The 13,366-nt window shown below is 45.9% G+C and overlaps 1 protein-coding gene and 1 long non-coding RNA gene across 2 annotated transcripts; both read right to left on the bottom strand.

Moving 5' to 3' along the window:
- Window positions 1–6: 6 nt before the first annotated feature.
- Window positions 7–9,641, bottom strand: LOC123649750 (WD repeat- and FYVE domain-containing protein 4-like). Its single transcript, XM_045567924.1, has 5 exons — window positions 9,563–9,641; window positions 9,299–9,403; window positions 7,487–7,677; window positions 88–367; window positions 7–44 (listed from the first exon to the last, which is right to left on the bottom strand). Exons 1-5 carry the CDS (start codon window positions 9,639–9,641, stop codon window positions 7–9), a joined length of 693 nt encoding a protein of 230 aa, XP_045423880.1.
- LOC123649904 lies at window positions 3,609–5,908 on the bottom strand. The gene is made up of 3 exons (XR_006739185.1): window positions 5,868–5,908; window positions 4,491–4,863; window positions 3,609–3,783 (listed from the first exon to the last, which is right to left on the bottom strand). It is a non-coding gene; the product is annotated as an uncharacterized LOC123649904 (long non-coding RNA).
- Window positions 9,642–13,366: the final 3,725 nt, after the last annotated feature.

Genomic DNA, 13,366 nt, shown 5'->3' with positions numbered 1-13,366 from the left:
CAGCGCTCAGCAAATCAGCAAATGGCCTGGCCTTCGTGTCAGCCCTGGAGTGCAGAGGGGCTCCCTCTTCCTCAGAGGCCCCAAAACAGCCCAGCAGGCACAGGTCCTCGGCCAGCTTCTCAAAGAGCCCGTTCCTCCTGAAGAAGTCGCCGTTGACAGGGTCCAGGTGCAGCGCGACAGACATGGCACAAAGAGTGTGCAGCACCAGCCCCAGGGTCTGGCCGGGGGTCACGGCCCCCCATGCCTGCAGCGGGGGCTCATGGAGAGAGCCCTCCAGGTCTGAGAGCAGGGTCAGCAGCCCGTTGAACCCGCTGGAGACTCTGAAAGCAGCACGGCCCTTGGGAGTCTGCAAGATCCGGAGCAGAGACTGAAACACCAAGCAGATAACCAATGAGCAAATTCCAGAGGCAGACTAACACTGAGCTCAGGTGCATCACTGCCAAAGCATCCCCTGCGCTCTTCCCTCCTCGCGCTGTCAGAACAAGCTACGTGAAGGAAGATTCTGAAACACTGGGACGTCCATATTGCTCCTCTTATTTTTAGGTTCTGGTTGCCCACAGGTGCCTTCTACGCTAATTCATAGGGTTGAGTGACCTGTCCTGTGTCTGGACCTAAATGCATCTCCCTCCAGAAAGCTTCCTCTGACCTCCAGCTCAGGTGCTGTCATTCCGTGATCAACATGCTCATCACACCGTACTGCAATTACTTGAGAACGATCTCAGCTCCACCGGATGGAAGCTCCATGAGACCAGGAGCCATATCTGGCGTACTCACTGCAGTGGAGCATAGCACATGCTTAACAAGAATTCGCTACTTGAGTAGAATGAACCATCTCTCTGCTGTGCAGGACACCCACGGTGAAATCTGTAGCTTATTATATAGTTATTCTATACTATATATTATATAGTAGCAGCTTCTTATTCTTTATCTTCCTCTCAGCATCAGCATGGTACATCTATCAAACAAGGAGAAACAGTAAAATGAATCTACTTGAAACATGGTGTAAAAAGATGAGGGTTTCAGGAAAGAGAAGAGAAATCTTCAATGGAATGAAAGGCGTATGTATAACATACAGTACAGGCCAAGTGCGCAGCAGCATTTGGGCTGCTCGTAGCATGCACAGTAGACTCTACCACCCTCTAGATCACTAAGATTTTTACTGGTCAGACAAACTTTTATTTCCTTCTAAAGTCAAACTTTTATTGAGCACTTAGGCTGTGCCATCCATGCAGCCCAATGCATGGCTTACACTAGGTATTCAATACACATTATTGGAAGGAAGGAGGGAGGGAAGGAGGAAGGGAAGGCCACACTTAAGCAATTCCCATTCTGTGCTAAAGCTTCACACCTAAAAGTGGAGAATGTATGGACAATTTTGGATAAATATTAAAAGCCTGTAGTTTTTGGTATTTACTTATTTATTGATCACGTGAGTTGTGTGGGACTCCATCTAACACTCAGGGCATTGTATGCATGTTTCCTAGAGAGGGGCCCTATCCTTGTGGGTTCATTAGCAGACTCTGCAGAGAGGTTTGAACTGCTTTATCTTTTCGGACATTTAATGCTCTAGTAAGACAGGGAAGGAGATTGTCTGAGCCGGCACAGTTAGGAGTCAATTCCATGATGTGTGAGACAAAGTTCAAAGAGAAAAGCTAAAAGCGAAATTCCCAATGTGGGGGAGGGGTGAAGCTGTAACTTAACTGCATGGTTTAGGATGACAATCTATGGCACGGCACATGAAAGTTAGTGGGCAAAGAGAAAACTGGCAGCTCAGGGGGAAAAGGAGGGAAGAGATGAAATTTCAAAACTCTCGTATATACAGAAAGGCAAACAGGAACTCAGTGGCGTCATAGGCTACTGCTAAATATGAAGTCATGCACTTTGGAGGGAAAGGTCATTCTCCAGCTCCAGCTCTAAAATGCTGGCACCCTAACCTAACACCAGTGTTTATCTGAAACACACAATGTGTGTTCCCACCGCTCCAACTTTGTTCTCTAATATCATATCCCCCTGCAAGAAACCTGAGCTGCCTGGTGAGTGGCAACCCCACGTCTGGGGCAGGAGAATGCCGGATGAGCCTGCTGTCTTCACTCACACAGGCCAGGATTCTTTCATAGATGAAGAGAAACGGCAGCCAGGGAGCTGCATAGGGGTTCCCACAAAACAGACTGCAGTAACTAGGAGACCCTGTGAAGGGCCAAAGTCCCCAATTATGTTCAAAATGGACAAATAATATAAAATGAGGTAGACAGAGTCATCCTTACCAATATGGGTCAGTTGATCTTTTCCCAGTTACAGAAAAAGAAATGCATGACTTGTGGTGGCTGGATCAGTGATACCCAGCAGAGCCCACAGGAATGACTGTGGGGAAAGTGAATTGTCATTTTACTCTTTGAAAGAAACTCAGCCTCAGGGCCACCCAGGAAAGGGTGGAGTGGCGTCGTGGTGGCGGAGGCTTCAGGGAAATGGACTTCCCAGACTGCCAGAAAGGGGGAGGAATATTCAGGACTAGGCAATGACACTGCTTTCTCCTCTGCATCAGGATATGGCCTAATGCATTACAAATTTGGCTCAAAATCCAGGAAAGATGGACATTTATAGGCATGTCCTTAAAGAGAAGCATGTAGATTGTTAGATTAGGTTCTTCCAGAATGGTGATGCTCATTGGGTGTGAAAGTGCATGGCATAGGTTAGGCAAGGCCTTTTGTGGTGTAGACGGTCACCACAGCTGCCTGCCCCACCGCCGGGGACCCTGGGAACGGGAGAGGCTAAGGCAGATTCGCTGCATCTGTGCCTGCCTTGTGTGAGCTACTCGTTCCCAGCAAAATATTATTTCTTCAGCTAAGTTGGAAACTCACTCTAACCTTGAAGTCTGTGTGGGGGGTTTGGTCCCTTCCGTCCAACTGATAACCCAGAGGAAAGGCTGCACACTGGTGTGTGGGACGGCGGACACCTGAACCTGACCTGGTGCCTGGTCTCGTGACACGTTTCAGGAAAAATAAATAAATCAGGGAGACATCAGGAAACCTTAAGCTCTAGGATGCTAAAGTGTCTACATTTATGTGAGTGCTTTCAAGGGCTCCTAAGGCCACTGGATTTGTTTAAGGCAAATGGAATGAATGAAGCTCTTCTGCTTATCACACGACATACTACAAAACAAATTCCAAAAAGGGAGAATGATTAAAAAACAAAACTAATCAGATTACAGTCATCTGAGTGCTGCATGATCACTAAAACCTCCTGTCTCTCAAGGAGCCACCTTCCGATTGTCCAGTTTGATGTCATATATTACCTAAAAGAATGCCATCATTCAGAGTGTCAAGAGCAGATACTTTAAAAACAGAAGCAACACAATAATTATCCCCACCGCTACCTCTGTCTCTAAGCGGCTCTGTCACCTGTAATTCCTAGGTGGTCATTTTATTTTCCTCCTGTTGGGAGGGGGAGAAGGAAGAATGGCTGTCCTTAATTGTTGCTTTGTTTGCTTTATTAAATTCAGAGTCATTATCTAAAATGGGGGAAATCTCATTAGAACTTAGACTGCTCTATTATTTCTTGGGATGGGATTAATTTTATATGTATAGAGTCATAAAGTAAAAAGTCTAAAATCCAATTACAAAGGCTTAATTTCATAGCAACTAAAGAGAAACATTTCTATCATAAAAGAAAATAAATACTTTGCTACTTCGGGAAACGATTTGTCAGGAACCAGGGGCCTAGGAGCAGGGTCTCCATTACTGTCATTCAACTTTGCATGATAATGCATCACACAGGGTTTCCAGTCTGCAGAAGGGAATAAATTTAATCAGCTGAAGTCAAAGTAATCAGGCTAAAGTTGACACATTTCAAGAAAGGTCAGCGTTAAGCACATTTTCTCATCCTTAACTCAGTTACCATGTCATGGTCTCTGAGTTAGTATTCCTCCAGCTTGAATCTATGAAATGGATGTCTGCTGCAAAGTGCTAACTACGTTAGGACTAACAGGATTTATTTCACATTCTATTATTTGTTATTCCTCATAATTTTCCATGTGTCATGCTGGAAGACTGGTGAGGTAATGTGATTAAGCTGAGAGTTGAACAGCTAAATTTATATTAGCAAATCAATCTGAATTTGTGCATAACCCAATCACGGTCCCACCGGCCATGGAGAGGAAATTCATTTGCTTACATTATTCTTTAACTCAGTTATCATTTACCAGAATTAGATGGTGAAGTCACACGTGCTTCACTGTTGGTATGGAAGCACCACTGGATTTTGGAAACAACTACCCTAAGTTGCTCTCCTCTGGAGAGCTGGCAGACCTGCCTCAGGGAAGGGACATGGAGTGACACCCTGGCGTGAACACACTTTGGAGGTGGCAGCCTTTATCACGTGGGGGCACTGCCTACTCCTCAGTCTTTCAGGCCGCCCCACCCCAGCACTTCCCCTTCGTCCCACCACTGACCTACTCTGTAGACACGGTGCCTGCGGACAGAGTCTGCTCTCACCTTCTGAAAGGCCTCCCAGAAAGAGCTCCTTTGACATCTTTGTTTCCAAAGTTCCAAGGGATTCCCAAGACGGTTTAGGAACAAATGTGGATCCCACATCAGATTCCAGCAAACATTCCCTACTCGCTCATGTGACTCAGTGGTGGAAGAGTCTGGAAGAGGCTCGTGGGCCCATCCCTCCCCACTGCCCCCTGGAGCAGCAGTGAGCTGACAACCCTAGTCGTTGGAGAAGAACGGCAGCTTCTGGCGCCTCTGGCTGCTCAGCAGTGACTTGGCACCCAGGGAAAAGACAGCACATTGAGTGCCAGCGATGACTTTGTTAAATAAGCTTCCCGAGTGTTCGCCCCTTACGTGCTCTCGTGATAGTGTGATTCTGAAATGATATTGAATCTGTGCGACACCATAATGGCTTTGCATTGCTAATTCTAGAAATGCAGTCCCATTACTCAAGGGCTGACACTCCAATAAGATGCTTCTGCCCACAGAGCAAAGCAGAGCACTCTTCTATACTGGACACAAAAATACTTTCACTCTCCAAAGTAAAAGCACAAGTTTCCTCTCTGTGGAAATTTGCTTTTCAAAACGAACATGTCAGAAACAATTATTCACCCAATAGAAAACCAAAGTCCTGACTGTTTTGGACATGCCATCCCTATTCCTACCAGAACATGCCAATCAAGCTGAACACAGACATATGAGGGAAAATGCGCCAAACAACAGCGTGAAGTGCAAAAATCACTTAGTTTTCAGTTGCTGGTCTTAGACTGAAACTCAACAGCACCTTTAGCAGTTGTGGGATTTAACTTCGTCAGTGAAGCTCTCTGTATGTCTCTCTGCCTGCAACATTAGAAGATTGGATCACAAGAACCTGAGGTCCTTCCCAGCTCCAAATTTTCATTAATTCTTGATATACCTCCCCTTTACCTGATTCTCTGCTTTACATGTCTCTCTCCATCCCCTGACCTCATGTAACGTAAGATCCACGTGTCTTCCAAAAGGCATTTAACTTTCCTTTTGTTTCATTTAAATCACTTGCACTGATTTTTTGGCCCTGTCATTAAATCACTGTTTGGGTTCTTGTCATCTGGAAGACACATGATAATTATGGTCATGATGTCACTCTTGGATGGACCACTCATGATGCTGTGGCCACACCAAGCACCTCAGACTTAGGCCACCTGATAGTAGCAGCAGCTCGCACCACTATCTGACTGACATCGGCTCTGCAGAGAAATAAGGGAGGTGAGGGGAACTGAACACCATTCTCCAAATATTAAAGAGGTTTTGCACAGAAATGGTCATAACTAACTAAGTTAGGTTGATGTTTACCTGATTTGGGAAGTCAGAGCAACTTTGTACTTTTTTTTTTTAACTCACCAATAATGAGGCGTGGTGTATTAATTTATCAGGACCATGTGTTTTTTATGGGGTAGTGCTGCACATACGCACGGGAAGTCCCAAAGTCAGCCCCCTGGGGGATGTTTGTGTTTACTTCTGCTCTTCTCTCATACAGCATAAAACAAAAGAAAAGAGAATTTTTAAAAGGCATAAACCCTGCGGTCCCCAATGCCCAGACTGCAGACCAACGCCAGTCCGTGGCCTGTGGGGAACCGGGCCGCACAGTAGGAGGTGGGCGGCAGGTGAGGCGAGAGAAAGAAGCTTCGTCTGCATTTGCAGCCACTGCATACGAGCATAAGCTCTGCCTCCTGTCAGATCAGGGGCTGCATGAGATTCTCGTAGGAGCGCGAACCCTACCGTAAAACGCACGTGGGAGGGACCTCGGTTGTGTCTCCTTGTGAGAATCTGATGCCTGATGATCTGAGGTGGAGCTGAGGCGGTGACGCCAGCACTGGGGAGCGGCTGCAAATACAGATTATCATTAGCAGACAGGTTTGACTGCACAATGAATGTAATGTGCTTCAATCGTCTCGAAACCATTTGCCCGCCCCCAGTCCATGGAAAAATTGTCCTCCATGAAACTGGTCCCTGGTGTCAAAAAGGTTGGGGACCACTGTATAAACCCACAGAGACAAAAGGAATGAAAAGAAAGAACAGCAACAAAACTGTGTAAGCTGTAAGATAGAAAAGATGGTAGGGATGGTATTTATTGTATTTCTTTAACTATTTTAAGATAATTTGATGATCACTAACAATAATACAAAAACATATACTTCTGTTACCCAAACATGACAACCCAAACTTGCTTGTCCCTCTATCCCCACTGTCCCCACACCTTTCACTGTGTTTTGCCTCTTTTTCCCAGCTCACAGGTTCTCTCCCCCATGAGCCTTCCTCAACCAGGTAAAGCAAAGCCAGTCTCTCCTACTTCTCTTTCCCACAGCAGCCTGAGCTCAGTGTCTAACGGGGATTTACCACATTGCATGTAACCACTGCTCACTTATCATTATCACCAGTCTATAATCTCCCAGATGGCAAGGCTGTATTCCACTGCGTGTCCCAGGCACTCTGCACCAGGCCTGGTAATTCACAGATGCTCAATAAATGCTAGTCAAGTCACCAATGGAGCTGTTTGGTCACCACTGGTTCAGGCTCCACCTCCACAGTCTACAGTGTTGCTAGGAAGTAGCTGCCTACCAGGGACTACATTTCCTGGGACCCCTTACTCCCAGGCTAGTTCTGCCCAATGAAAATTGGAGACAGAGGTTAAGGCATGCCAGTTCTACACCTGAATAAGAATGCACTGTGCAATTCTCTCTTACCTTACACCTTACCTGCTGGCTGAGTAAGGCTCAGGTGACAGCTGTCCTTGGATGACAATCCCCAATCATTGATTGGACTGTACATCAGAAAGACATTTCCAATGTGCCAGGCTACTGAGAATGTGGGACTTACCTGTTACAGCACTTAACACTACCTCATACAGGGTGCTCCCTACCTATACAGTGGCCTGCTGAATAAACACATGCAAGAGCAAATGTGGCAAACGTGGTGAATACCCACAGAAAAGCCAATCATAAAGGAAGACTCGAAGTCACCTTAAGGAGATCCAGTTTCAGCTGCAGCTCCCCTTGAGTGGATGAGCACAGAGCACCCACAATGATGCTCATGTACTCCTCGGTGTTGATGACTGACAGCTGCTCCAAGATGCTGAGCGAGGTCTCCCGGTAGCACTCGTGGTCCAGGAAGATCTTGATGAAGGGCACCATTCCGTGGTCTTTCAGGACAACTGGGGAGCAGACAGACAGGATAGGGCTAGAGTGATGGGGGCCTTGAAACCTTCAATCACAAGGAAAGTTTTTTCCAACAATTATCAGAGTTTATTTTACTACATTTTATGTTTCTCTCTTGTCCACTGGTATGTTTTTTTGTAATCCACACCCACTATTAAAATGAGAAGAGTAAAAAAGAAACTGTGGAGCTGAGAATTAAAAAGAAAAACAGCTTCTTCTCCAGTGAAAATTTTGCTTTTTAAAAAAGAAATCTCTTGACTAAGATCTACCCATAGGAGATAAGTTCAAGACAAGAGGAATAAGCCTGAGAGATCTATGGTACAACATGGTGACTATGGTTAATAACAGTATGTTGCATTCTTGGGAGGAAAAAGAAAAGAAAAGTACCCCTTATTTTTAGAAACCTAAGTAATATAAACCTCAACTAGACCTACCTCTCCCTTGATTCCCCCGTAATTCCCTAACGCAGAGCAAATGACAATTCTCTCTCTTCTCTCTGCCCAAATTCATATAGAAAGCAAGCCAGAATATAAGTTAAGAACATATTTCATTTCTAGGTAGTTTCTTGGGGACAGAACTAAAGAAATCTGGCTGGTGGTATGTTTTTCTTTAAATGTAATCCAAAGCATTTCTTCTCCAGGATTGATAGTTGGATTAATCCCTGTGGAATAAAAACTAGGAGACAACTGGAACCTTCAAATGGCTTGATATGGATTTGAGCAGATAAGATTTCTCCATTTATGGGCCAGGTACCCCATGCACAGAAATCACCTTGCAGGGCTGTTTGAAAGTAGATTCCTGAGCTCTACTTTAACCTACAACTAATTACATATCTGGAAGTGAGCCTAGGAATGTGCCTTTTAACCAGCAGCTCCAGGGAATCTTTTGCAGACTAATGTTGGAGACTCTCCACTATAATGAAATAACTTTTTACATTTGGTGTAATTAATCTATGAGGGCCTCAGATAAAGATGCCTAAATCACCAAACTTACTGACAGGACTTTGTTGGTGTATCTTGTCTCATACTATAATATACATATACATATAAATTTTATGCACATTTTTTTAAAATCTAAAAGCCACATGATTTTAGGAAGCTAAAAAGATTTTTGAATGGATGGAGCTGCTAAGTCCATCATGGCTGGGAGTATATCAAATTATGTTTCTTTAAAATAACTAGTTTTCTTTACATGTATCTACTATTTGGATATTAAAAACTCTATAGTCAGTACAGCAGGATATTAATAGATTGCACTTGAAAAGAAAGGAATGGCTCTGTGTTCTCATAAATTTAGAAAATTTAGAAAATGCTAGATTAAGCCTTTTCCCCTCCCCTCCTCTCCCCTCCCCTCCCCTCCCCTCTTCTCTTTTCTTTTCTCATCAACCTTCTTTAGTAACCTTACAAGTGAAACGTGTCCACTGAGGTCCGTATCTACTAGCTCAGTAATGATCACTGAACGTCAGCCAACAGTCAACCAAAGGGTTGACGTTAGCCATTAGCCACAGTGTTAGTATTGATTACTCCTTGAATATAGCCCGTGAACACTGACATACGTAGCCAGGAAATAGTAATGTGGCACCAAGCAGTGACAAGGCAAAGCTGGTACCAGCCTTACCTGCATTCCGAACCGAGCCTTTCAGAAGCGTGGCCACAGTTCTCAGCATCACACAGGTGAGTTCTCTTTCCAGATCCTGAACACTAGAAGCAGACTCTTTATTTCCTGCATATTTCAGAAGCGACAAAAACAACAAAGATTTAAGTACATATGGTATGACCCCTCATCTCTGACTGCATTGGTTTTCTATCCTCTTAAGGAGATGTGAATACAATGCTTCCATTACAAGGCAGTGTGCATCCCAGCTCATAAGACAGACACTACTACAGCAGAAGCGGGGGTTTTCCAACTCAAACACATCAGAGTCCCCTGCAGGGCTTGTTGCTAAAATCCAGAGCGCCATGCTGGGTCCCACCCCCAGAGTTCCTGCCTCAGTGGTTATTAGATGGGGCCTACAATATGCATCTCTGACAAGTTCCCAGGTGACACTGACAGGACTGGCCCAGGGACCACTCTTTGAGAAGCACTGCCCTAGAGGATACACAGAGCCCTTTCTCTTTGGTTTCCCTTTGGCCACTTTTGTAGTTTGCCATGTATGTCTGGAAGACAGGACTGCCAGCTGATGCCTGAGCCATGGAGAAGCTCAGGAAATCCTGGAGTGAACGTGGCCCACTGGATCCCTGAGGGCAAAACCAGGTCCCTTTGGTTACCACTGAATCCCCAGTGCCAGAAAACTGCCTGACACAAATTGGAAGCTCGATACATATTTGAGGAATGAATGAAATGACTAACAGTAGAGTTTATTAACCAGGTGACAGAATATCTAAGAAACAGCAAGATACATTTAACAATAGAAAGCACAAAGTAGACAAGATGCATCAGCTCATAAAAAAGTTCAAATTCTCCTAGCTATGGTCATAGGTCTGGGATTGGCTTCAAAAGCAAACTGGATGTTAGGCTGCTGAAATGCAATATCCAGCTAAGACAACACAGAAACAGTAAACAAAAAAGATGCAAAGACTTCTCAGTTAAATGCCAAGGAAAGCAGGGGAGGCAATATGTTAATTTCACTCATGATGGGATTTAAGGCAGGACGTTACTGAGCTGTAAAAGGAAGCACATAACAAAACACTGCCAGGGCCAGCCCGAGGCCCAGATGCACAAAGCATCCCAGGGCTCAGCACCCACAGGCCTGATCTTGTTTGCAAACATCCTGGGGAGGGTGTGGGTCCTGCTTGGCCTCCAAAAGGTGCCTGAGCAATGGCACTGAAACTCTAGGGATAAGGTGACTACATTGCTTGAGCAACTGCTATATGCCAGTGCAGCAAGGGGTCCTTTTCAGATATTTCCTCATCTGAACTCACAACATGCCTGTGATGCAAGTATCACTACCCCCATTTTACAGAGGAGGAAACAGGCTCATGGAGGTTAAGTAACTTGCTCAGGATCATTCAACTTGTAAGAAACATGGCCAGGATTCCAGCCAGGGCTGTGTGACCCACGCCCTCTCCCTCAGCTGCTTCCCACCAGACAGGCCCAGGAAACAGACAGACCAATGACCTGAAGCACAATACAGTGGGACAAGGAGAAGAAGGAGAGGATAAAAAGGTGGGGAGAGGTAAGTGGCCAGATTCCTGTGTCCCAGTGTCCCTTCTCCAGGCTTATTTCCCAGAGCAGCAGGTGTAAACAGACTAACGGAAAGACAAGAGGAGCTGGGAAAAGAGTTTTCTACCCGCTTCCCATTTGAAAGTCAGTGGAGGTGGGGGTTGCAGCCCACCATGTGGGGTGTCCCCAGCAGGACACGTAGCATGGGGCTTGGGGAGGCAGGGAAAGAGCCCAACTCCTGAGCCACCCTGCACCCCAACAAGAACAGAGTTCGCAGCCCCGTGGGGCAGCAGGGGCCACAGAGCTTGAGACCCCAGAGTGTAGAGGCCAAGGCAGGGGAAGGGGACATTGCCAAGGAGCCACAGGTACACCCCAGCAGGGCGCCTACACTCGGTGGGAGTGCTGGCCAGGGAAACCCTGGTGACCTCTTTCCCGGTGGGAGACCACGGGCTGACAGTCCAGTGACCCAGGCGGCCGTGTCCCAGCAGACCCCAGAAGGGCTCCAGATCCCCAGGCCTCTCCAAGCTCCCATGCCTGAGGACCTGTCACACCCTGCTGTCTCCCCATCTACACACCCAGGCAATGTCTAGGGCAGGAGATATCCTAAAGCCGAGAATTCACAGGGCCTGAGTTAGCCACAAGTTCACCGTCCCACTTGTCTCTTCATGGGGAAGACTGGGAGGCTCCCTGCTGTTTGTGAAGCCCTGTATTCCCAGTACCTTCCTAGTGACACAAGCATGTCACTTTCTCTACTACATTTACAGGTGGCCAGGTTGGCACGCAGCCCAGGTCTGGTTGACACTGGCCCCAGCCCATTCGCCCGCCTCTCCTGACACCCGGTAGCACCTGACTTCCTCATGATCTTGGCCTGTCTCCGCAGCTGCGCCAGCAGCATGCCCAGGAGCCCCGAGTCCCGGAAGATCTCACTGAAGAGCGGGTCCCCACCAGCGATACTGAGGATGCTCTGCAGGGCCACAAGAGTGCAGGATGGCTCGGGGCTCTCCTTGATCAGATGCTGCACCTTCCGCAGGATCTCGTGGGGCACATAGTGCAGCTCGAACACCAGGGCCTCCAGCAGCCGGAAGAAGTGCACCTGCACCCGGGCCGGCTTCAGGGGCACGAGCTCCACAAATTGGGAGATGGGCTGCAGGGTCCACTCCAGCAGGAAGAAGTTTCGAGCATTCCAGGCCCACATGGTCCTGACAGCCGACAGGACTTGCGTGCAGAGGACAGAGTTGCTGGATTTGTGGAAGACATTCTGCAGGACCTGGAAGGCCTGAAGATTCTCAACAGTCACCCCTGAAGAGGAAAACAAGAATCACCCTGCAAGCCATTTCTCCCGCCTACCTCTAAATTAGGTGCTTTCATCGTCATTAGGACAAGCTATTTGAAGTTGTTATTTTCTAGCTCCTGTGGGTATGTGTCTATCAGAAGTCCAGAAAAGCCAGCCACCCAGGCCGTGAAGAAGGGTGGTGCTGCATTGCCCAGGGTGCACTGGAACTGTGGCCACTCTGAACTGAGACATGACATTAACAGGCACATCAACTGAACCACCCTTTTCCAACCCTCAGTACCAGTGAGATAAGCATAAGAAATGGCTAAATGTACTAGAGTGATTAGCATCAATTACCAAACAGACTACAATTCCTTTCATCTTTGGTTATTACTGATTACCTAATGAATTTCGGGCAAGCCAATACTTCCATGGTCAAATATTTCAACCAACAGGATGGAAACCTGCCAGTCATACCTAGAATTTACCAGGAATTTTTATAAAATAAAATATTGACCCTTGAAAGTTTATTAACTTTTTCAGGATATTTATTCATAATTAGAAATTAACTAAATGAAAGACTTTAAAGTTTTAACTAAAGTTTGAAAGATTAATTTACAAGGCATGTCTGGAAAGTATCCAGCTCATATGAAACATGGAGACCTTTATGGCTGGACAGACTTCGTATTTCCTTTCCATCATAAAATTCACGGGCCTATCACTGCAATATGAACGGCAAAGTAAAAAGAGGGTCGGGTGTCCCATATGAACTGGGAACACAACCATCAGTACAGATTTTTATTAACCACATGTAATATGCTTCTTCCTCTTTTAAAAACAAACAAAAATACAACACACATTTAAAACAACAACAAACCAAACTTCTTTTACCATGAAGTTTCTTGGTATCACAGAGACTTAAACTTCTTCATTTTCAAAGTTCATGGACCTTAAAATTACAACATGAAACCATTTCAAATTAGGGCCCAAAAATCTAGTTTGCAAGAGTTCAGAGGAAATGTACATAGCCAGTGAAGCAATACCAGCTCACACAGAATTTAACTTGACCTCAAGTGCTGACTATTTTTCTTTAGGAAATAAACATAGAGGACAACTCCCATGTTCATCTAGTTTCAGAGGAGGACATATTGTAAAATTGTCAGAAAAATGCTGTCCAATTTGCTCTGGGACACGTAAGGCAGAGGGGACCGATCTCCTCAATGCACCTCTTTTCACGAAGAGCCCAGTTG

This window comes from Lemur catta, chromosome 14 (genome assembly GCF_020740605.2).
Source record: "Lemur catta isolate mLemCat1 chromosome 14, mLemCat1.pri, whole genome shotgun sequence".
NCBI lineage: Eukaryota > Metazoa > Chordata > Mammalia > Primates > Lemuridae > Lemur > Lemur catta.
This window is presented reverse-complemented; position numbering and strand designations above follow the sequence as displayed.

Bases quoted from the DNA above. Each gene is read 5' to 3' on its own strand.
- LOC123649750 (XM_045567924.1), bottom strand. From the start codon at position 9,641: ATGGCGCTCTGGATTTTAGCAACAAGCCCTGCAGGGGACTCTGATGTG. The intron at 9,404-9,562 runs GTAGTGTCTGTC...TGAAATATGCAG, and splicing joins AAACCCCCGCTTCTGCTGTA to GAAATAAAGAGTCTGCTTCT. The intron at 7,678-9,298 runs GTAAGGCTGGTA...TCTGCTCCCCAG, and splicing joins AGGCTCGGTTCGGAATGCAG to TTGTCCTGAAAGACCACGGA.